The 23682-nt window shown below is 38.8% G+C and overlaps 1 protein-coding gene across 2 annotated transcripts in view; it reads left to right on the top strand.

The window, feature by feature from the left end:
* Positions 1-23682, top strand: part of MAEA (macrophage erythroblast attacher, E3 ubiquitin ligase) — a 130358-nt gene that overhangs the window by 6904 nt on the left and 99772 nt on the right. For both annotated transcript variants that reach the window (XM_036762345.1, XM_036762344.1), the window contains exon 2: positions 18709-18891. In XM_036762345.1, coding sequence (XP_036618240.1) covers positions 18709-18891 — 183 coding nt within the window. The remainder of the gene's footprint in view (positions 1-18708; positions 18892-23682) is intronic.

Raw genomic sequence — 23682 nt, 5'->3', positions numbered from 1 at the left:
ACTTGGAGGACATCGTACATTTTTCAAGAAAAAAAGTAGTTGCATGATTCTAAATGATGAGGAAAAGAGAAGGAGCAAGGAGTAAATGTGATTAGAATAACCAGGTGGAAAATTAGATCTCATATTCTCTTGCTAATGAATTTTAGGGGAGCAAGTAAACTGTGGAGGAAATGGCAAGATGTAGCAAGAACAAAGAAACTGAGAATTGTAAAGGTGCTATCTGAATGCCAAGAAGAATGATCAGTTAGACTCTTAAATCTAACAAGTGGCTTTGAGTGTGGGAAGTATATTTGATCTCAAGTCTTTTACATAGTCTAGTTTGTAGTGGGGGCATAATGACAGAGGTTGAGTTGGAGACTGTTGGTGAAGAAGGCAAGTGGCAGAACAACTTGGAAGCCTTCATTATGAGAAAAAACATCATATACCATTGGTCTATTAGGAACTGTCTTGCTTTAATTTAGTGGATATTTTTTTCTTCTGAGCTCCAAGTGCTTTATATATACACATATCCCTATGCTATTAGCTCTCTCTGAGGCATGTTAGAAATGAATGATTTTGTGCCTGTTTTAAAATATGAAAACTGAGTCAAGAAACACCTATGGTTAATTTTTGAATTCTAGTCTTAGGTTTGCCATTACTCTGTATTGACTCCAATTAAGCACCTACAAATTGAACTTTCAGCCCCACAACATACTAACCCATGTGGTGCAACTTGTATCTTCTCATGACGTCCAAGTGATTAGCATGGTAATATTTTGCAAGATCCTCTGACTTGCCCTGAGTGCAGTAGGACTACTGCCTTCCCTGTTTCATAGACTATACTTTTGTTCATGTATTCTTTTTTACATCTGGTGAAGCTTTTTCACACAAAATGTATTTTAGTGATATGTCCATTCTTTTCTTGTACAGGGTGTCCCAAAAGTCTTTGTGCAGTTTTGAGCTACTAATGGGACAGTTAGGTGGCAGAAGCAGCTAGTTGCCCCCGTGGATAGAGATTTTCCTGAGTTTAAACCTGGCCTCAGATACTTACTAGCTGTGTGACCCTGGGCAAGTCACTTCACCCTGTTTGCCTAGCTGAAGAAGGAAATGGCAAACCACTCCAGTATCTTTGCTAAGAAAAACCCCAAAAGGGGTCACAAAAAGCTGGACGTGATTGAAAAACAAATGAACAACAACACAGCTTCTAAAACTTAAAACCGCACAAAGACTCTTGGGACATCCTCTACAATTTTGTTTTAAACCGAAGGGTAAGACTTTGCATTTATACCTATCAAATATCATTATTTTAGTTTCATCTTGTTGCTCCACTCTATTGATATCTCTTTGGCTCTTGATTCTATGATCTAATATATAAGCATTCCTTCCCAGCTTATGTCATCCACTAATTTAATAAACATACCATTAAGCAATTTGCTTTGAAATGTCAGTGTTGTCTTGTGGTTTTGTTTTGTTTTTCGCTTTGTCTCTTCAACTAGATTGGAAGCTCCTTGAGGACAGAAGCCAACTCTTATTTTGAGTTTGGGGGTTTTTTTGAGGTGGTTTTTGGTTTTTTTTTTGTCATTGTTGTTTTTGTCCACAATGCTAATATCATTGAAAAGGATGATGGCTTAATTTCTAGTCTGAGTCACCACGTGACTTATCAGTTTTTACTTAAGTTATTTTCAAACAAACTTAAGCTGACTATATTCAAGCGAAGGCTGAGTGACAATATATGAGGATGCTATAATTGAGAATTATATTAATTCATTGTGACAGTAATTGGATTGCTAGTCTCTGAGGACTTCTCTATCTTAGAGGATGTCATGAAATGTTTCTTCTTTACATACTATATATTCAGAATTGTGCCAGGCACTTTCTACAGAGAGGTCAAAAACATAGTCCTTGCCCTGTAGGTGCTTATAGTCTTAATGAGAGAGGCAAGAAAACATGAAGATTTTAAGTAACGAGAATGATAATAAGCATTATATGAAGATGTGAAGCATGGAGGCTAAAATAAGGCATGTTGGGAATAGGGGTGTTGAGTTGATTGGTCTTCCTACCAGGGGCAAAGGATTAATGGGGATAAATTTAGAAATGAAGATTGAGCCCTCATTTTAGAGAGGCTTTGATAGGGTGGGAGAAGCTTTTAAGGTTTCTCTGAACGAGGGCTTGTCATGCTGAAAGCAGTGTTACAACTACAACTAATTAAGAGATAGTGTTACATGGTGGGGAAACATTGTAAATGCAGGGACTGATTTATGATCTGTCGAAACAATGATGATGCATGCCTGAGGTAGGATGGAGCTCCTGAGAATGAGGATCTTCTTGAGAGGGAGGGATTTGGGGACGGGAGAGATGTTCCGATCTAGAGGGTAATTGACAAGATTTGGCCGCAGTTTGTCCAGCTCACCGCTCAGCTGCCAAGGAGGAACAAACCTGAGCATGATCTTTAGAGCCTGGAGTCGGGAAGAACTGAATTCAAATCCAGCCTCAGACATTTTGTAGCTGTGTGAAACTGGTCAATTCACTTAGTCACTGTCTGCCTCAGGTTCCTCATCTGGAAAATGGGGACAGTAATTAGCACTTACCTCAGGGTTGAGGTGAGCATAAAATGTAAAGCATTTAGCACATAGTAAGTGATCTATAAATGTTTATCATCATTATTATTCCCCAGCTTCAGAACCTGCTGGGGCATACACTGAAGGCTGGCAGTAAAGCATTCTCTTGCCTGCCTCCAACCTGTCCTTCCAGCCTTATTTTGTATTAATTCCTCTTCAGGAACTTCAGGGAACGCCAACCAAACTGAACTGATTGTATAGTGTTCCCCAACTCCTCAATCCATCTCTGCATTTACCTTGGTCATCCCTGCTGTCTGAAATGCCCTCCTTCTTTCAGAACCCTTGTTTTCTTTCAGGGTTCAGTTCAAGTGCTGCCTCCTCCATGAAGCCTTCTAACCTCTCCCCAAGTTTCAGTATTCTTTCTCAGATTCAATTTAGCAAACATTAAGTGCTCATCTATAGGCAAAGAAGTGTGGTTGGGGCTGCCTGGGGATGTGAAGACACAAATGAAAGTCCCTGTCCTCCAGATGCTTTCATTATGTTGGGGTGATGGGAAAGGGTGAGAGAAGTTTTTTAGGGGGAAAGTGGCGCCTGACCTGAACTTTGACGAAAGACAAACTCAGAGTCAGGGATAAGGAAGGAACATATATGTGTATGTATGTGTGTGTGTGTATGTGTACATATATACATACATATATATATTCCAGGCATGGGAGTCTCCCTGACTGAATGCAGGAGTTGGGAGTGTTAGGTTCAGCAAACAGCTAATAGGCCAGTTTGGCTGGAAGGCAGAATTTGTCATGGGGACTGGTATGAAATAAGACTGGAAAAGTAGGTGGAAGCCAGATTGTAGAGGGCTTAAATGCCAGCCTAAGAAGTTTGGATTTTATCCCAGAGGCTTTGGGGAGTCACTGAAGGTATTTTAGTAGGGGAGTGGCATGGTCAAACTTGAACCTTAGGAAGACTATTCTGATAACTGTGGGAAGGAGGAATAGAGAGGAGAAAGACAGGAAGCAGGGAGACCAATTAGGAGACTGTTAAAATAGCCAATTTCAGAGGTCATATAGGCGTGAACTAGGCTAGTAGCTGGGTAGATGGAGTTAAGGAAATGAATGGATTGGAGAGCTGCAATGAAAGTGGAACATTAGGCTTGTTGGACAACTGATTGATTAAGAGTGAAGGGGAGTGGAGGAGGAAGAAAGGTAAGTCCATGGTTTTGAACCCAGGTGTCTAGAAAAAGTAGTGGTGCCTTTCACAGAAGAGGACCAGGAGAGAGCTTTGTCTCTAAAGATAAGGGAGGACAGTATAAGGAAACTGAAGCCTAGGGAGGTTAAGTGACTTGTCCAAGGGCACAAATAGTAAGCTGGGAGTGTCAGGATTTGAGCCCAAGTCATCTGAATCCAGTCAGTGATCTTAGAGACAAGAGTAAAAGAAAATGGGAAGACTCTTCATAGATGAAGACTCCCTTGAGGGCAGGGAGAAGAGCCAATGTGAGAATAGTGTTGTTGCATTTGGACCTCTTTGAAATCCCACCTTGCTAATTTCTTATAGTATGAACTTGAACAATCACTTGATTTGTTTTTGGGACCAAGTTTCTTCCTCTGTAAAATGAGGGGATTAGATGACCTCTAAAGTCCCTTTCATCTCTAAACTGATAATTCTCTCAGCAAAGTAGAAAGTTAGAAAGAAGATTAGAAGTGTGGCCTGAGAAAATGCACCTCTCCCTGCTTATGCTGCCAGAAATAGGGTGTTGATTTTGCTAAACTTTTTAAAATTCTGTTTTAGTCTTTGTTGCAAGGGAAAGCTCATGGGGTAGAGATGTATTCAGAAATGATTGTAATATAACATGGTTTAAGGTATACATTAAAAGGGGAGAGGGAGTTATGTGCGCTTGAGAAAGAGAAAAGTTTTGCCAGGCAGTAAGCACTAAGGACCCATTTGGAATTGATGAGGTTTGGGGTTGAGGGGTGCTCGACACCGCAAAGTAGCAACACGCCAGGTCTTGCTGAAAGAATTTGACTCAAGCCTTCTCAGCCAAGGGAAAAGACAAAGTTTATTAAGGATTAGCCGTATTGGGTTGTCTTAAGAAATCCCACCCTTTGTGAAACTTGTTTTCACAAGTGGACCAGATTCAATCTGAACTGAGCTAGATTGAATCTGAGCACCTTCATGGAGACAGGATGAGACTTACATACACAAAGATTGTAGGAGGGATCTGGGGTGGTCCTGGGGTGATGGGAGGAGGGGTTTAGGGAGGGTCTTGAGGAGGAGTCTAAGAAGGAGCTTGGTGAGACTGGGATGAGGTCAGACTCCAGGAACCGAGAGAATGGGATTAAGGGTAGGAAGTAGCTGTAGGGTACCAGGAGATAACAAGACAATGTAGGGCTAGGCTAGTTTAAGGGTAACAGATTTGGGCAGACACTTTGACAAGATCAGGGGTGAAAACTAGCCAGATCAAGTGGGAAGATTCAAGGAGAGTTCCAGGGGGTTCCCAGAGACTGTATCCTCATCAGAATCAGGTAACAGGAATTTGTAGTGGCCTTAGTAGGAATGCTGCTCTTCCTGCAACTGTGTTGTACCACTGGGGAGTAAAGTGGTCAAAGAAGTTGGTCATGTGATCCAGGGATGGGGATTAGCCAGAGAGAACTACTATAAAACATGAAAGGAGTGTGTGTGCGTGTATAAAATTGAGCCAGCAATTAAAGGGTTAAGATTGTGAAGAGAAAAAAAGTGAGGCCAGAGGTGTGATGGCCTAGGAAATAAAGAGGTATAGGTTTGGGGCAGTATAAAACCAAAGGCAAGATTAAAGATGAGAGAGGGAAGTTTTAGAGTTCAAAAATTCCCCTGTACTGCTTTATTTGTATATCTTCCCACCCTCACATGTCTGCTCCCTTAGGATGTAAACTCCTTGAGGGTGGGCACTACTGCATTTTTTTAACTCTGCATCTCTTGTTTTCTTGTATCTGGTAGGCATGTGATTAAAAAAAACCTATTGATTTAATATTGGCTGCAATATTTAACTAAGTATACCTCTTAGACTATTACAAGGGGAAAAAAAGTCTAATAAAAGCTGAAATATTTACCCATCCTCAACAGAAAACACTGGTAGTACAGCTGAAATGTAAAGCCCTTTGTCTTATATATATCTGGAGAAACTTTTAATGACTTTATAATTTGGATAACTCATTTCTCTTATTATCTAAAATTCTATATACCAGTGGGATATAGTAGGTAGTCTGTCCAAAAGTTCTTGGAGTTGTGGAGACTGGCCTTCAAACCGACCCCTTGCCCCCCCTACCCTCCAACACACACACTAGCTGTGTAACCCCAGGCAAGTCCCTTCTGACACAGTTCTAGAACAAGGCTTCTTAATTTGGGGGCTGTGAACCTGTTTTTATTTTTAATACATAATTTGATAACTATTTCAATATAATTTGGCTTTTGTAATTTTATATATTTTATTTTGTGCAACTGAAGAATCACAAATGCTTCCTGTATAGGTCAAATGTAAAAAGTCACAGAGGTGCTGAACTGCTATTTTTAATGACCACCAGCATTTTATTTCTAATTTCATACCTAAGGAACACTGCTTATTGACTATGACATTGCCTAAAATTCATACAAATCTCATTTTAATAATCCAAAAACCACAAGGCATACTGTTGTAGTTCCAAATCCAGGTACTTACATTAAGTGTACATGTTCCTCTCTCTATTCCTGTCTTTTTTCATACTTTTCATGGGTCTGGGCTCATACATTTCCAGATTTGTCATTCCCCCATTATGTTCATCCTTGTCACAAAATCTTCCTCTGAGCTAGTGTAACTGTCGAAGATTCTTAGTGTTCTCCTTCTGGCATAGAAAGCATGCTTTCTGTCCCTCATGGCACATGTTTTCTGTCCCTCATGGCACATGTTTGGCCTAATCTCGCTATTGCTTTGCTTGAGACTTTAGGAAACCCTCAGTCAGCAGTCTGCATGGTTAAGGAAGTATTAGACCTCTAAAGTAGTGAGGAATTCAGCCAAAAAAATTTTGCATTCTCACGCTTTATTTGAGGAGGAAATGGTTGGTAATGCTAGCCTATATATGCTAAAGGGCAAAAGGCTTTTTGTCTTATTAGCCCACAAGTCTTCAAATAACTTACTGAACAAAATCTAATTTGAAGCTCAGACTGAAGACATACAACATATGTGGTAGTCTCAGTGCCTAGTTTCTGTTGTATTATCCTGTAATTGAGTAAAACTTATTTTTTTGAATCCTTAAGATATGCAAATATCTTTTTTCCCCAAGATTCATTCAGTATTACTCTGTCACTTAAGAAATAGGTGGCCCTCTAGAATCTATAGAATTTCTCAGAGGCACTAAAGATTTGGGGAGCAGAAGGGAGCAAGACTCTTTAGGATCTTAAATAATACTTAAATCTATTAGGAATCTATAATTTCTTTATATGGAAGCAGCCCTTTTATGCGACAGGATTCAGGAGTTGCTGTCATTCAAATTCATCCTGTGGTGGAAAACCCCTTCATGAGGGAGCTCTCTTCACTGCATTGAATAAAGCTGGTCCTTGGAAACCAACGTGCCCTCTGACATGAAAAGGATACCTTTTATTTTATGTTTTTTAAGCGTTTTTGCATACTTTCTCATTTAATCCTATCAGTTATTTCCTTTTTACATATGAGGAAACTGAGGCCAAGGGAAGTTTGTGACTTTCACAAGGTCCTAAAGCTGGAAAATGGTGAAGCCGGGATTAGAAATGAGAATGTCTGGCTCCTAGTTAATTTTCCTTTTGTAGTGCTCCACTATCTATATTTAAATTATGCAATAGTAGAACTAAAATTTAGTCTCCATGGAATTTGCTTAGGAGAAGGTGATGATGGCAAGGATAAGCAAGCCAGCAGCCCTGATTTTATGAGCACAGTCTTATTTGTGCTGCTGTACTAATTCAGCATTGTGATATAATTTGGCTGGGCTGAAGTTTAGCACCCCGTGATTGGTCTCTTTTCTCCTTCCATTCATCCTGCACACTACTGCCAGACTAATCTTTCTGAAACAGTTTTATTTTGTCACTTGAAATCACAGAATCCTATATTTGTTGAGAATCCCACAGGCATTTTGGTCTAACCCATTCCTAAAACATTCTGCAATATCCACAAGGGGCTTTCCAGCCTCCTTGGAGACCTCCAGGAACAGGGAGATGCTTTTGCAAACCTACCTACTTCATTTTTGAAAAGCTCTAATTGTTAAGAAGAGTTTCCTTATTTAGCAGAAATTGCCTTCCCGAAAAATTCATCCCATTATTCTTAGTTCTGCCCTCCTAGGCCAGATAGGATAAGGTTAATGCCACAGTTCCCATGATCAGAAACTGACCCTCCACTACCTACAGAAGCAAGTTCCAATTTCTCATCAGCCTGATATTCAAGGCCCTCTGCACTTTGTACCTTGCCCACCCTGCTCCTGTATTTACCAGCCAGTTTCATCTCTTCACTGTCTCCTGAACATATAAATAACAATATAACTTGCATTTACCTAGTACTTTAAGGTTTATAAAGTATTTTCCACACAGCAATTCAGTAAGATTGATGATACAGGTATCATTATACCCCTTTTACAGATAAGAAAACTTGAGGATGATCCGGGAGAGGGAGCATGTTACTAAAAGCTGGTACATGAGCTCAGGTCTTCTGACTCTAAGATTGGTGCTCTCTCTCTCTCTGCTCAATAGCACTTTTGTTCCCTTTTTGTTCTCTTTGTTCTCCATGCCATCTTTCCCACCAATCTCCATCTTGTAAGACCCAGTTGAAGCACCATCTTTTTCCTGAGCTTTCTCTTACCACGGCAGCTCCGTGATCTTTTTTTGAACACTTGTGCTGCTTGTTCAAGTACCATGTTGGCCTTTTAAATTTTCTGTGTATAGCATGTGAAAGTTAACATTTCTTGAACATGTATCTTTTTTGCCAATTCCATTTTAAGATTCTTAAGGGTATGGTTCGCATCTTAGACTTTGTTTCATCATAAAATGAAAATAGTTCTTGTCACATAGTATTGCTGGAAGGAAGGTGCTGGGGGAGGTGAATCACTGGTGTAGGGAATATCTGTACTAGTGTAGATGGAGACATCTACAGTTTGGTCTCAGATCAGAACTTTCTTGACCTTTTTGTGTGCCCTAGACCTCTTTGGAAATGTCAGGAAGCCTAGAGACCCACTCTCAGAATCAGGTATGTTTAGATGAGAACACATTTTACATAATGTTACAAAGGAAACAAGTTATCAAATTATTTTTGAAAACCCCTCTCTTGGAGGATTGCCTGGGGGTGCTGAGACACCGAATTCTCCAGGCCACTGTTGGGAATAGTACTTGAACCCAGGGTTTGACTGAGGCTATCTCTCCTTCATTTTTTTTTTTTTTGCGGGGGCGGGGGAAGGCAGGGTAATTGGGGTTGACTTGCCCAAGGTCACATAGTACGTGTCAAGTGTTTGAGGTCGGATTTGAACTCAGGTCCTCCTGACTCCAGTCTACTCACTGCGCCACCTAGCTGCCCCGCCACCTCTCTTTCCTTTAAGCTGTGACACCACAGGGTACTTCCTTGTTAATACTAAATTAACCTCTCTCTTTCTCTAAAGAAAAAGACACAAAACAAAATAATCTTCTAAACAAGATGACTGGGAGGTCCATAGTCTGCTAAAGAAAAACTGCAAAAGCATCATCATTTCTTGGCAAATTATTAATCTGCTAATAAAAAGATTGTTTATAAAATGCAAGCTGTTCTAAGTATTTTAGATTCATGAATGTGAATATTGAAGGTCCTCTATATGCCAAGAGTTGATTAGCTACTAAATAAATATATTAGAATTGCATATGGTAAAATTCTTTTAAATGCTTTAGAAGGTGGACAATTCCCTGATTCAGCTTGTCTACTCTAATTATATACATGTTAGTGAGGTATACTGCTGTTTTTATTATGAAATGGGAATGATGCCATCAGCTGGTCCTGGTGTGTGTATAGAAATATTATCCTAACAGTAAGATAGCGATCCTTGAAATTTTTTCCCATCAATTTACTGAATCTTCTCCATTCTACAGACATCGTTCAGTTTATTTAAAAATTGGCAGGGCTCTGGTTGCAAATATTCCACTTTAACAATTTTCTATCCTGTTTGTGGGGATGGGGAGCTTTCACCATATGTTTAGAGACAGAATAACTATTTAAAATCGATATGTTTACTGAAGAGTGACATGAACTTAATAACAACAAAGGAATGCGTCTATACAAATATATAAAATCAATTCAAACATATGCTGCCAAAATATGGGAAAATAAAGTTGAAATGCTTTATCAGCAAACATTTTTAAGCCCCCCCATGTTCAACGCACTGCACTCAGTATTACTGTATCTGAATATGCTCTAGGGCTTATTCTTTTTTAAATAAGTTTTTATTGATATTTTCTATTTCTTATATCACCATAGTGTCTCAAGTATCCCCCTCCCCCAACCATTTCACATAACAATTTTTAGAAAGGAAAAAAAATCAACACACCTGATTAATAACGTAGAAAAAAGTCTGAAGGCTTGTGGAATATGCAATACCTCTTTACCTCCCTCTCCTCCTCCCCCCCATCCACAAAGGGGAAATTTGGGGATATGCTTTCATTTCTCTGTATTTGAGTCCTGCTTGAGCTGCATTATTTTGTTACATTTACTCTTGATTTTTTTTGATCGTGTGTTGTTTTTTTCCATTTACATCGTTGTAATTACTGTGGGTATTGTTTTCTTGGCTGTGCTTACTTCACTCTACAAATAGATCTTCACATAGCTCTTTCCAGGCTTCTCTGTATTCGTTACACACATCATTTCTTACAGGAAAGTAATATTCCATTACATTCATGCATCACAGTTTGTTTAGCCATCCCCCAGTTGATGACCATCTCCTTTGTTCTTTGCTGTCACAGAAAATGTTGTTATAAATATTGTGATGACTTTTTTCTTAACCATCTAGGGTTTTTCAATAGAAGGGATTCATTTGCTTGAAGAATTGTTTCTATGCCATGACTCCATCATTAGCCTTAACATTCACTCATTATCATAGAAGCTGAGCTGTAGGGGACTCCAGGGGTCATCTAGTCTCGACACTCCTAATTTTACAAATGAAGAAACTGAGTCCAGAGAGAGCATCTTATAGCCAACTGACAAAATTGACACCCAGAAATCTTTTCATTTTAATTTTCATTGACAAGTATGGCATTATACTGTATAAACAAGAGCATTAAAAAAAATTAAGACATTTCAAGATGAAACAGAAAAATACCCAAGTGATTTTATGAATTATTGAAATCATGTCCATAAACTTTTGCTATTGATGATTAACATTTCAAAAGAGAAGTGTTATGGTCTTAAACATGTTAATATCATCATTCTTATTTATATGATCTTTTCCATCTTTGCTGTGTATTCATAGTATGTATTAATTGCTGTTAAACTGTTTTCTTTGTGTATTGCAATTGGTGCATTTTTTTCTGTGTAACTTCTATAAATTTCATTTCTTTGAATTCTTCAAATTCATTGTTTCTTATTGTTCACTAATATTCCATCACATTCATATACCACAGTTCTGTCATTCTCTTTTGATGAGTTTTGACTTTATTTCCAGTCTTCTACTATTAAAAATTGAGTTATTTGAATTGAGGACTGAACATGATAACACACACATGTGATCCCTGCTACTGGAAGGCTGGAGCTAGTGGATCACTTGAGTTCTCGAGCTCAGGGTGTCCATACTTAGTCCACCACCAGTATGGTGATCCTCTGGGAGGCTGGTCCACCAGGCTGCCTTAGAAGCAAACTGCCATAGTCAGTCATATCAGTAGCACTTATTGAGCACCTACTTTATGCCAGGCACTGTGCCAAAGTGCTAAGGATATAGAGAAAAGCAAAAAAATGGTCTTTGCTCTCAAGGAATTCCCAGTCTTGTGGGAGAGACAACATGCACAAACAAGTTATATACAGGCTAAACTGGCAGTCCCAGAGGAGATGGCCCTGGATGCAGGCCTTTTCAAACTAAGGTCTTCAGCTGGTCTCACTTTGACTAAGGCTACCACCGTTCAGTGATTAAGGCTAGGTAAGAAATGAGACAAATAATGGCCTCTTTTACTTAGTCCAGACCAAAAAAAAAAATCAATCTGGGAGGGCATGACCCTCAGGGTTTCTGGCTATTTACATTTATTCTGAGCCAATCAGGCCCAAATTATGACCATTTAGTGGGGCTGGGACCTATTGTAGGCCAATCAATGAGAGCCAGAGTGAATTGGGTTTAAGGCATAGTCTTTAAGAAAGAAATCTAGCTCCTAAACCCCAAGATATTTTAGCCATCAAAATTTACATTCCTTTGAGCAGAGCACCCTCAGGTAAGGATATGATACCCTTTGTGGACAGAGGGAGAGGAAGGAGGGGAAGGAAGGGAAGGAGAAATGAAGGAACAAAGGAAGAAAGAAAGGAAGGAGGAAACAAAGAAAAAGAAAAAGGCTGCCTTGCCAACTGGAACTGGCCATTTGGGTCCCCAGTGAGGCAGCCCATACTACTCACAGGTTGTTGTTTGTCCTTCATTCTACACCTTTCAGGAATTTACCATTGAAAGGAAGGTAAAGAGAGAGACTCATACTCAGATCTAGAACATCAGTGAGAGCATGAGAAGTGTGGAGGAAAGGGAATTTCTTGATAGTTCTTTAACCAATTATCGATATCTCTGGAAGTTTTCAAATTTTTGAATTAGAGAATTGCAATAAAACTCTTAGGTGCTACTTTAGCAAAGGTGTTTCAGAAGAATAGGTAGGGAAAACACTACTAGACTGCTGGTGGAGTTCTCAATTGCCATGATCTTTTAGGAAAGTAATATAGAAATACATAAAACATTACAGAGGTGTTTGTATCGTTGGACCCAGTTATTCCATTAAATAGACCAATCAATGTCATTGAGAGAAAGGGAAAGAGCTATTTGTACAAAATATTGTAGCAGCATTATTCGTAATAGCAAAAATTGGAAACAGCCCAGATTTCTATTCATTTGGGGAATGGTTGAATAAATTGTAGTAGATTAATATAATGGAATATTATCATTCCTTAATAAAGTATAAATATGAATACAAAAAATATGGGAAGACATGAAATGATGCACAGTGGGGTGGGGGAGGTGAGGGGGGAGTAGAACCAAAAGAACAATATATACAGAACACAATAATATAAGTAATACTAATAGTAACAAAATCTAGAAATTACACAGAAAGAGGAAGAGAGAGGATATGTAAACAAATAAGGTAAGTTTGATGTTAATGTAACATTTAATTGTATTTTGGTTAGATACTATAAAAGCCAGAAATTCAATTTTATTGTAGGGTTGTTTTTTAACTTTCCTTTTTTGTTTGTATATTTGAAAGTATATATTTGATGGAAGTGTCAAGGAAAGGTAGAAACAAATTGCAGTAAAACTTTGAAGCGGGGAGTGGTATTTTGCAGCCTTGGACATTAGAGAAAGGCTCTATGGGAGAAGTGGCACCCCATTTGGATCTTGAAGGGAAGTGTTTTTGTTAGCCGAGGTACCAAATGGGAACACTAGAGAGAGAAGTCAAGTTGAAGAAATGGTGTCTCTGGTATGTAATGTAATTTGACTCTAAAAATAAACTATGTGAAGAGCAGTATGAAATGGAGCTTTGAAAGAGGAATTTAGAAAAATTGTGGAAGACTTGGGATGTCAAGATAAGGAAGTTGTAAATGTTTACTAAACAGTAAGGAGCCACTGTGAGCCTTTGAGCAGAGAGGAACATCACTTTGGCAACATTGTGAAGGATGAATTGGGGAGGAGAGGATAGAGTTTGAAATATCTGTTGGGCTATTCATAGTAGTCCATGTGTGTGTGGGGGGGGGCGGGTCTTGAACTAGGTTGGTGGCAGTGGAAGTATAGAAGAGAGATTGAGATGTAAGAGATGCTTTGGAGATAAAATTGACAAGATGTGACCATTGAATGTAAGGACTAGGAAAGCTGGCTCCATGACAGATTCTCTTGATTACAGTATCCTCCCAATCTGTGAAAAAGCATCTATTAATCCCAGAGCTACCATTACAAGACATGTGCCCCAAGGAGGTAATTGATAGGAAGAAAACCCCAATACATACATGTTTTCAGCAACACTTTTGCTGTAGCAAAAAACTGGAAACAAAGGTGCCCATCAACTAGGGCATTATGCTTCTCTTAAAGGTTTTGTAAATGAGTTTATATTGTGTCTCATGATTGTCCTTGGTTGTCAAGTCTTCTCTCCACTTGGCAAGGATAGAAGTGTTTGTGAGCTCTTTTGTTTGTCTTGTTCTGGTATTGTAGTGACTGCTTTATGTCAGTTAAATTTCTGTAGGAAATGGTGATTATTAGAATTAATATTTTTCTATTGCAGTTTTTTGGCTTGTTGAAGAAGTATACAAATGTCTTGTCTTTATCCTTTTTTCTCGTTTGATTATTCTGACCCTTGCTCTAATTATTCAGTCATTTGACCAAACTTGAATAGGTAATTCAGAAATGACTTCCACATTGGTAATTAGCCCTTTTCTGTGTAACAGTGTTTCTTTTTTTTATATCATTAAGTAATTGCATGTCCAATTCGTTCCCATTTTCCTCTTAAAGTGTCCACTATATATGATGTGATGTGTTTTAGTAGTCGACAAGCATTTGACCTCTTTAATTTCTTACTCCCAAGCCATATTATCAGCATTTTTCACCATTCTCACTTGTATGATTCAGTAACTCCAGATTGGAGTCACCATGTATTAGTATATATATATTTATTTGAAGAATCTTGTTATAATCTTCATGGAATTTCTGTACTTCATCCTCTTCAACAGATGTTGGTTCATCAGCTACTATTATTGTCTTCAAGATACTTTTTTAGCTAATGCTTGTAAGCACCATTGGTGGAGGTGACCAATGGTCTCATGAAATGTTTTTATAGTACTTTAGCCTGAGGTGAGACTGCCGATTTATTTGCTGAAAACTCATAAGCTATCCTTTCATTTGGCTATAACTTCTTTTTTTTTTTTTTTCGTCTGGTTTTTCTGAACCTTGGCTCTCACTCTTCTAACCATGTTCCCCATCCCTTACTCCCATCCCACTTCAGATCTCTTCACCCTCCCACTAGGCTTTCTAGAAGCCTTTATGCTATCCAGCTTGGAGCACTTCTGGAGAGCTGGCTCTCTTCTGGTGGCAAAGCATTCTTGCCCGCCTTTTCCAATACCATTTGTGCTTTCTTTTCGATTTTCCAGCTTGCTGCTTGTGGTGGAGGCATCCAGATATTCCTTGCTCCCTGTTATACTTCCAAGCCATCACTCTGTAGTCACCTTTTTTCCTTTGAGATTCATTCAGTTCATATCAATCACCCAGTCAGGAGTCTGGTAGCTGCTATCTACTGAACTCTAAGAAACTCTTTCCTTTCTCAATGAGTTCAGTGCCTGGCTCACAGTTTTTCCTCCCCAACTTCTGTCCTCATGCTAGGGCAACTCCACCAGCATATTGATACTCCCTCAAACACCTAACTTTCCATTTCCTTACTTCCCATGACCTCCTCTACCTCAGCTACCTACAGAGATGGTTATGCCTGTGCTCTGACCCATCACCCACAAGTGTCCCACTTCCGTGTTTATGAACTCCAGAATTCCTTTATCTGACCATAATCTTTGAATGCTAAATCTTTCCCGTGGTCTCATGACCTCTGGTCCTGTTGCTGATCATCCTCGTTGTCACCTTAGTCCCTTCACTTTTCAGTTCTTTCATAGACCATCATTCGTACACAAGCTATGCTCTGTTTTCCTTATCTCAATCCCTTGGTGAACCAGTGCAGCTCTACATTATCCTTCATTAATTCTTTGCCCCCTTGGCCTGTCAATGATCATGCCTTGCCAGTCCTCAACTTTGGATTACTCTCACCATCTTCTGCTGAATGTAGTTGGAGAAAATTGTGCAATTATACTGACTGGTTCCACTACAAACCTATGTTACATCTTCTCAAGTGAACCTGCATTGCAGCAAGGCAATCATTACACTTCCCTAATCAGTTGATTTTCCCAGTCATCACAGTGGACTTTCTAAACCTTTTCATTTCTCTTCAGATCTCCTTGGGCTTCTTCTTCCCTTTGGATTCAATTGTGATCTCTATGCTAATGTTTCTCAGTTCTGTTTATCAAGCCTTAATCATCTTCAACTGCCTGTTGGGCATCTTGAATTGGAGGTATCATAGATATCTTAAATTCAACACATTCAAAACTAAATTCATTATTTTCCTTTCTCCACCTCCAAATCCTGTTATTGTCAAAAATACCAGTATCTTCCCGTTCACCTAGGCCCACACCCTACTTATTGCTTGCTCACTCTCATATCCAATCTGTGGTTAAGTCCTCACTTATATCGTCATGAAGTCTGTCATATGTCTACTTCTCTCCTCTGACACAGCCACCACCCAGATATAGGTGCTCATCACCTCATGTCTGGACTATTACAGTAGCCTGCTAGTTGGTCTCCCTGTCACAAGTCTCTCCACTCCAGTCCATCCTCCACTCAGCTGCCAAAGTGGTGTTCCTAAACTGTGAATCTGACCATGTCACCTCCTAGTCAGTGAACTCCAAATGTGAAGTTGTTTGGCTTTTAAAACTCTTTACAACCTACCCATTCATATCTTTTCAGTCTTTTTACACTCCTCTCCTCTTTGTACTATCTGAACCAGCGACACTGGCCTTTTTGCTGTTCTTTGCACAAGACATTCTATCTCCAAACTTTGTACATTTTTGCCAGCTGTTCCTCATTGTATTTTGTGAGAATACATTTTGGAACAAGTATGCCACCCCACCTCCAAATATAATAGTTGGTTAAGTTCATTTACCCCCAAAGATTTATGGAAAACAAGAGTGATTCTGATTGATCATACTTGTCATTTTAAACTTCTCTTTTTGTAGATTGCTAACAGAAAGTTGAGAGGTGTCTTTTTATTTTAGTTGCTTGATAGCACCATTAACTTGTGGTGGCTTCAGCCACTCTACTACCATCCCCCCAAAAGCAGAAGGTGGCAGCACAGTCCCGAGGTGGTTTGTATTGGTGTCTTTGTCTTAGTGCCTAGTACAGCCCTTGGCGCATAGTAGGCTCTTACTGCTTATGTGATGAGCTGCCTCTCAGAAGTGTGAATCAGCTGATTGTCACCCACTCGGTTGATAATGAATCTCTCTCCAGACTTTGAGGTCATCGTTGGGCAGCAGATACAGCCCATAAACCCAAACGCCTCACCTGGTGTAACTTGCCAGAGCTCGTACACTGCTGCCATTGCATCTGAGAATCCTGGGCTAAGATGAGCCACTAGAGCAGCACCTTTATAGAAGACATAAGATAAAACTGTCACTGCTGTGACATGGGGGTGTGGTAGGGCTGGGCTGGGATGTTCCTTGGTGGCAGAAGGAAAGTAGTGGAAGAGCCATATATCTGGGTCACTTGTAGGCTTTTTATTTCTTTTGTTATTTAAACTACTTACAAATTAAGGCAAAAATGTAGGAGTTATCTGAAAGTCCCATTTACTTTACTATTCTCTGCCCTTCTGTAGTCCTGGAACCATCAGCGGTCAGGGTTTAAGATTGAAGAAGGGTAAAAGACTTGTGTCTGAGCATGGGAGCTGTTGTATGAGTTCTTACAGTGCCATATCCACCCATATTCAAGTGTAACAGTAAAGTTATAATCTCAATTCTGTTATTAGTTGTACTCTTATTCCATTAACTCAGGAAATAGACAGGTAATTGTATTTTTTACTTTGAAAAAAAAAATTAGGTATTTTGTATCTGGTTCCCAGGCATGTTTTGGAGGGACTGAAGTTGACACAATACATCTCTATGTACACAAATATGATAGATAGTAAAGTATGGTAGGGAGATATAATAGTATAGTGTGTTAGGGGAGACAGAGAATTCCAACAGAATACTCTAGGAAAACTAGAGGAGAAAGAGAATACTTCTTAAAGAAAGCTAAATCTTGATGTAACACCTGAGTTGAGCCCTGAAGGAAGAATAGGATTTTTAACAGATACAAATGAAGAAAGGAGAAAATATTCCAGGAAATTGGGACACTAATACACTGTTGGTGAAATTGTGAGCTAATCCAACCATGCTGATGAACAATTTGGAACTATGCTCAAAGAGCAATCAAAGTATGCATACATACCCTTCGATCCAGCAATACCACTATTAGGTCTGTATTCCAAAGAGATCATAACAAAGGGAAAGGGACCGAAAATATTTATAGCAGCTCTTTTTGTGGTGGCAAAATATTGGAAATTGAGAGAATGCCCATCAATTGCTCAATGGCTGAACAAGTTATGGTATATGAATGTAATGGAATACTATTGTGCAATAAGAAATAATGAGCAGGAGGATTTCAGAAAAACCTGGAAAGACATGTATGAAGTGAACATTGTATACACTATCAGCAACCTTGTGTGTTGATCAACTATGAACAACTTAGCTCTTCTCAGCAACACAATGATCCAAAACAGTTACAAAGGACTCGTGATGGAAAATGCTATCCACATTCAGATAAAAAACTGATGGACTCTGAATGCAAATCAAAGCATAGTATTTTCACTTTTTTTGTGGATTTTTTTTTTCTTTTAGTTCATTTCTTCTTTCATAACTATGACTACAGGAAATATGTTATACATGATTGCACATATACAAATTTCCTACCATTTTAGGAAGGGTGGGAGGGGAGGCAGGAAGGGAGAAAAATTTGGAACTCAAAATCTTATAAAAAATGAATGCTAAAAATTGTCTCCACATATAATTGGAAAAAATAAAATATTACCATTGAGATCAACAGGTAAAAAAAAGAAAAGAAAAAAAAATACATTCCAAGTATGGGCTATGATCTGTGTGGGTAAAGGAGGTGAGAGTGAGCAGATTGAGATAGAGTACCTCAAGGATTCCTGTAAAGGCACATTTTGAACAATATGACCTTTAAGATCCCTTCCAACAATTGGATCCTGTGTTTTTTGCCACCAAAAAAAAAAACACCTTGGTCATGATGGAAATTTGTCTAGTCTGTCTTGTTTTATAAAATTTATTTCAATCACATTTGCTTATTATGCATTATTCTGTGTAACTTTTTTTTAGGTACCCTATGAAACACTGAACAAGCGATTTCGAGCTGCACAGAAAAACATTGACCGAGAGACTAGTCACGTCACCATGGTAGTTGCAGAATTAGAAAAAACATTGAGCAGTTGTCCTGCTGTTGATTCAGTTGTTAGTCTCCTAGATGGAGTAGTTGAAAAGTTAAGTGTCCTAAAGAGGAAGGTAAGTGCTGTTTCAATATTTTTGGTGGAATATTTTCAAATGACATGCTATATAAGTACAAATGTATGCAACTCCTCATTACCACCCTCCACCCCCCCCCGAAAAAAAATAAAGTTTACTGAATTCTTAATATAAGTTTTCTTCAACAGGATGAATTTACATAACCACAAACAAAATAACAGCAACATTGTTTATATGCTATGCTTGGCTTTTATGTAAGCCATAATTAATTGGGGGTGGAGGGTTCTGTATCCTGGAACCACATTGCAATTTTTTGTGGATTTGTTTGCAAGATGAAATGATGGACAAGTGGAACCTTCTGTTATGTAGTCTTGAATCTAATTTATGGACTCTTACAGTAAAAGAAAAAAAAAACCCAAACCTCAATTCCAAAGAATTTAATATAGTTGTATATGCATTTTTAAAGGCATATATCAGCCTGCTGAAATGTCATCACCGATGTATCCATACATGTAGTAGACAGGTCAGGGTTATATCTATTAAGATAGAAGAGCCAGATGGATTTCAGCATGTTTTATAGTTTATATTGTTGCTTTAAGAGAATAATTTTGTTGTTTTTTGTTTGTTTAGGATGTGTGGTAGCTTTAGAGGACACCAAATATGGCATGAAGGGCTTCTAGGTTCTCAAAGCCAGGACTTGAACCCAGCTCCTATGACTATAAGTCTAGTGCTCTTGCCACTGCGGCACAAGGTTTCTTCTAATAAAAGAAGCAGAGTACTTCATAAATTAATAGAAATGTTAAAAATTAGATATTTTGCTATGTTGTTCCTGATGAACAGCTGAACAGTAATAATGTTAAGAAGTTTTTGAACCTACCAAGGAACTAATTTGTTGAAGATACCTTTCCACATTAGAGCCCAGCTCTGTGGGGTTGGGGGTAAAGCATGAAGATGAGAGAAAAGGTTGATTGTTTTTAGGGACTTTGGGGAGTTTTGGTTTTTTAATTAAAGTATTTGTTAGAGGTAAGATAATTGGCACTATGGAAACCTTAGGAAATTTTCTGCCCTGTCCTATGGCAACTAGACTGTCTTTTGTTTGGTATTTTAAATATTTTTATTTGTTTTTAAGTCCTGGCTTAAAGCAGGGTTTTGTCAGTAGATAAAAGCAATTGTTGCCTAAATTATTTCAGAATTTATGCTTGGATGTATACAAATTGCTAAGTCATTTTAAAACTATTGAGGACACATTTACAGAAGCAGTGGTAAAGATTTCTTTTTGATGAGCATGCAAAACGTGGTTTTTCTGTTCTATTTTTTCATTCTTCTTACTCTTTTGTATCTGTTTCAGTGAAAAGTGCAGCTAGAGACAAGTTAGCTTTGATGAGAATTAAAAGTAGTCATTGTTTGTAAAAAAGGGGTAGCTAAGTGGCACAGTGGATAGACTGCCAGGCCTGGAGTCAGAAAGACTCAACTTCCTGAATTCAAATCCAGCCTCAGACACTTAGTAGCTGGATGTCCCTGGGCAAGTCACTTAGCCCTTTTTACTTCAGTTTCTCATATATAAATGAGCTGAGGAAGGAAATGGCAAACCACTCCAGTATCTTTGCCAAGAAAACCCCAGATGGGGTCATGAAGAGTTGACACAACTGAAGTGATCAAACAACAAAACAATAAAATTATTTGTAAAACGCATCTTAGTTTTGTTTTATTTTATAAGGTGTGCTAAGTCCACGCCATAATATGAAGTGAGTATGCTTTAGTGAATAGTAGAATAGCAAGTTAAGCAACAAGTTTATAGAGTGTTCTCTGACATTTTACCTGATGGAATTTTGCCAGTTATTGAGTGTTAACCATTTATGAAATGAAACTGGTCAGACAGGATTCTTCAATCTTGAAAGTAGGATTCCACCATCTAGAATATTCTTTCCAGTGTTTGCAGTTATGTTGGTTGCTCTTTCAGTTATGGATTTTTATTTTGTTTGTTTTTTGGCAGGGCAGTTGGGGTTAGGTGAGTTGCCCAAGGTCACACAGCTAGTACATGTGTCAGGTGTCTGAGGTCAGGTTTGAACTCAGGTCCTCCTGACTCCAGGTGCTCTACTCACTGCATCACCTAGCTGCCCTCCCCCCCCTCCCAGATGTGGATTTTTAAAAACAGCCCTTTACCAACCAGATCCTTGTTCCACTTACTGCAACAAATTATAATGCTTTTTTATAGTCCTCATAAAACTCCAGAGTTGAGGTTGGTAGAATGAGAGCTGGAAGGCAGGTGTCATTTGTTAGAACATGAGAATATTGAGATCTATGGAGGTAAAGTGATCTTCCCCAGGGCCCTGCCCACAGAGAGTGGGCAGTGAATGACAGTGCTGGGATTTGAATTGGGCTCCCCTAACTCTAATATCACACTTTCCATTGCATCATGAATCAGCAACAGAAACCTAATAAAGAGGTAACATCTCCATAAAACTTCCCCACAGTACCTACCGTAATGTAAAGATTGACTGGAAGAGAAAGACCTGAGATGTTTGAGTCAAAGCTTCTCCTGTACACTCCCGAGAATGTTGTGGTTAACAAAGAATCTGACCCCTTCCTCAGGGTCAGAGGTCAGGAGCCTTCCATTCCTGTGTGCTGCTCAACCCCTGGTCAAAGAAGCCAAGGACATTGAGTATCATTTGACCATGGAAAGAAGAGAGCCATCCCTTCTGATCATGAGCATTGGGAGCAACAGAGTTCTCATTGCTGTAGCACTTTTTTCACAGGTGCCCAGTTAGGGGATGCAGAGAGTCTTTTCCCCATTTTTATCAAGAAGAAAACTACTCCAAGAGGCCATGACTTTGGTCCAGGTGTTGGCCTGCTGTGCTTTTTGTGTGGAGAAACACTCGAGAGGCTGCTGCTGCTTTTCTGTCTTGTTTCCCCTGTAGAACCCTGTTTTTAAGCTGAGCTTTTGGTGCTTTGGTGGCTCTTCTGACTCATTTCATATGAGGAGCTACTTTCATAGCTTTTTGTTAGTACTATACACACATCTGCTATTGTTCATTTCCAAAAATTTTATCTAACTCATTTTGTAGTAGTTGAACTGATAAAGTTAAGATCTGAAAATCATGTCAGAGCTTTGTTTACCCCTTATGCCATTTTCATTGACAGGGCCCTGTCTCCATTCTTTTTCTTTTTTGTTTGTTTGTTTTGGAGGGGGGAAGGCAGGGCAGTTGGTTAAGTGACTTACCCAAGGTCACACAGCTAGGAAGTGTGTCAAGTGTCTGAGGCCAGATTTGAACTCCGTCGGTCCTCCTGACTCCAGGGCCGGTGCTCTACTCTCTGCGCCACCTAGCCACCCCATCTCCATTCTTCTAAGGAAATGCTGACCTTAACCATCTGCTAAAATCCACTTTCACCTTGTATGCCCCTACCAATGTTATTCTAGACATCAACAATCCCTTGAATCCCTGCTTTTGAAGTCTTAGTAGCTTTTTTCTCTGGGCTACCTGAAGGCTACTTCTGATGGCCTGACATCAGTACAAAATGCTTTACTTATCAAGGAGGACTTATCTGATTCTAAGTGGTCTCTATGTACATAGATAGTTATCTCAAATTTGATAAGAAATAGCCTATATGATATTTGTTTCATTATATTATATTAAATTCTGACTTTATTCTGATATTGTTGAAAAGGAATTGTGTGCTAAGTAAGGAGTTTTGTTGAAATGACCTTGTCGGAACTGCTGAATTTAAACCCTAGGTCTAGCATTTTTAAAGTAAGTTTTTCAGTTCAGCTTATCTAGAACTGCATGGTTTTCAGAAAATAATGTTGATTTTGGTAAGTGCAATATCTGTCTGCACTGTTGATTATCAGAGTTATTATCTAAGTTCAATCTATTGTAGAATTAAGTCGAGAAATTTTAGAGAAGGTGAATGACCTGGATCAGTAGATCTCCACTTAGGGCCCCTGTTACAGAAAATGTTCCCCAAGTTTAAGAGTTGAGTGGGGAATGTAATGATGCAGTTGTAATGACAGTGTATGCCCTAAACAATTCTCATTCTTTTTTCCCCCTAAAATAATGTGTCATGGAAGTAGACATTCTATTTTTGTTTAATTGTTTTTGGTGGGAGAAAAAATCCTGTATTTGGAATTATAAGTTGTCCCCAAGTAAAAGGAATAGACTTGATTATCTCTAAGGTATTTCTAGCTCTAAATATTACCATTTTATGCCCTATCTGGTTCTAGATAGGCCAGTTGTCATGAGAACTTCACCTCAGGGTTCTCCTCTATAAAATGGGAATAATTATATTCCTACTATCTACCCCATAGGCTACTTGTTGTGTTTACCTACTGTGTAATTCTGAGAGGATTATCAGCATGCCACATCCATAGTCCTGCACCTCTGTCAAGAAGGCATCAAAGTGTTGTCATTTTTCCTGAGCCACTCTTATTATAATTATAGTTTAGTTTTTGTGTTTGTTCCATTTACATTATAGTCATTGGGTATACTATTTTTTGCTTACTTTATCCTGGAATAGTTCATCATGCTTCTCTGAATTCTTCATACTCGTGATGTAACCCTTTATTACCTTTCTACTTAGGGTACAGTAATAGTCCATTGCATTAATATGCCAAATGATGGGCATCTACTTTGTTTCCAGTTCTTAGATACCACGAAAAGTGCTGCCGGGAATATTGTGGTGTATATTGGCCCTGTGATCAGAGCAGATGCCTAACACTGAGATCCCTAGGTCAAACAGTATGAAATTTTAATCATTTTTTTTTTTTACCATGATTCCAGACTGCATTCGAGAGCAGACAAAATCATACCTCCATCCACAGGGTATTAGCATGTC

This window comes from Trichosurus vulpecula, chromosome 6, assembly GCF_011100635.1.
Source record: "Trichosurus vulpecula isolate mTriVul1 chromosome 6, mTriVul1.pri, whole genome shotgun sequence".
NCBI lineage: Eukaryota > Metazoa > Chordata > Mammalia > Diprotodontia > Phalangeridae > Trichosurus > Trichosurus vulpecula.
This window is presented reverse-complemented; position numbering and strand designations above follow the sequence as displayed.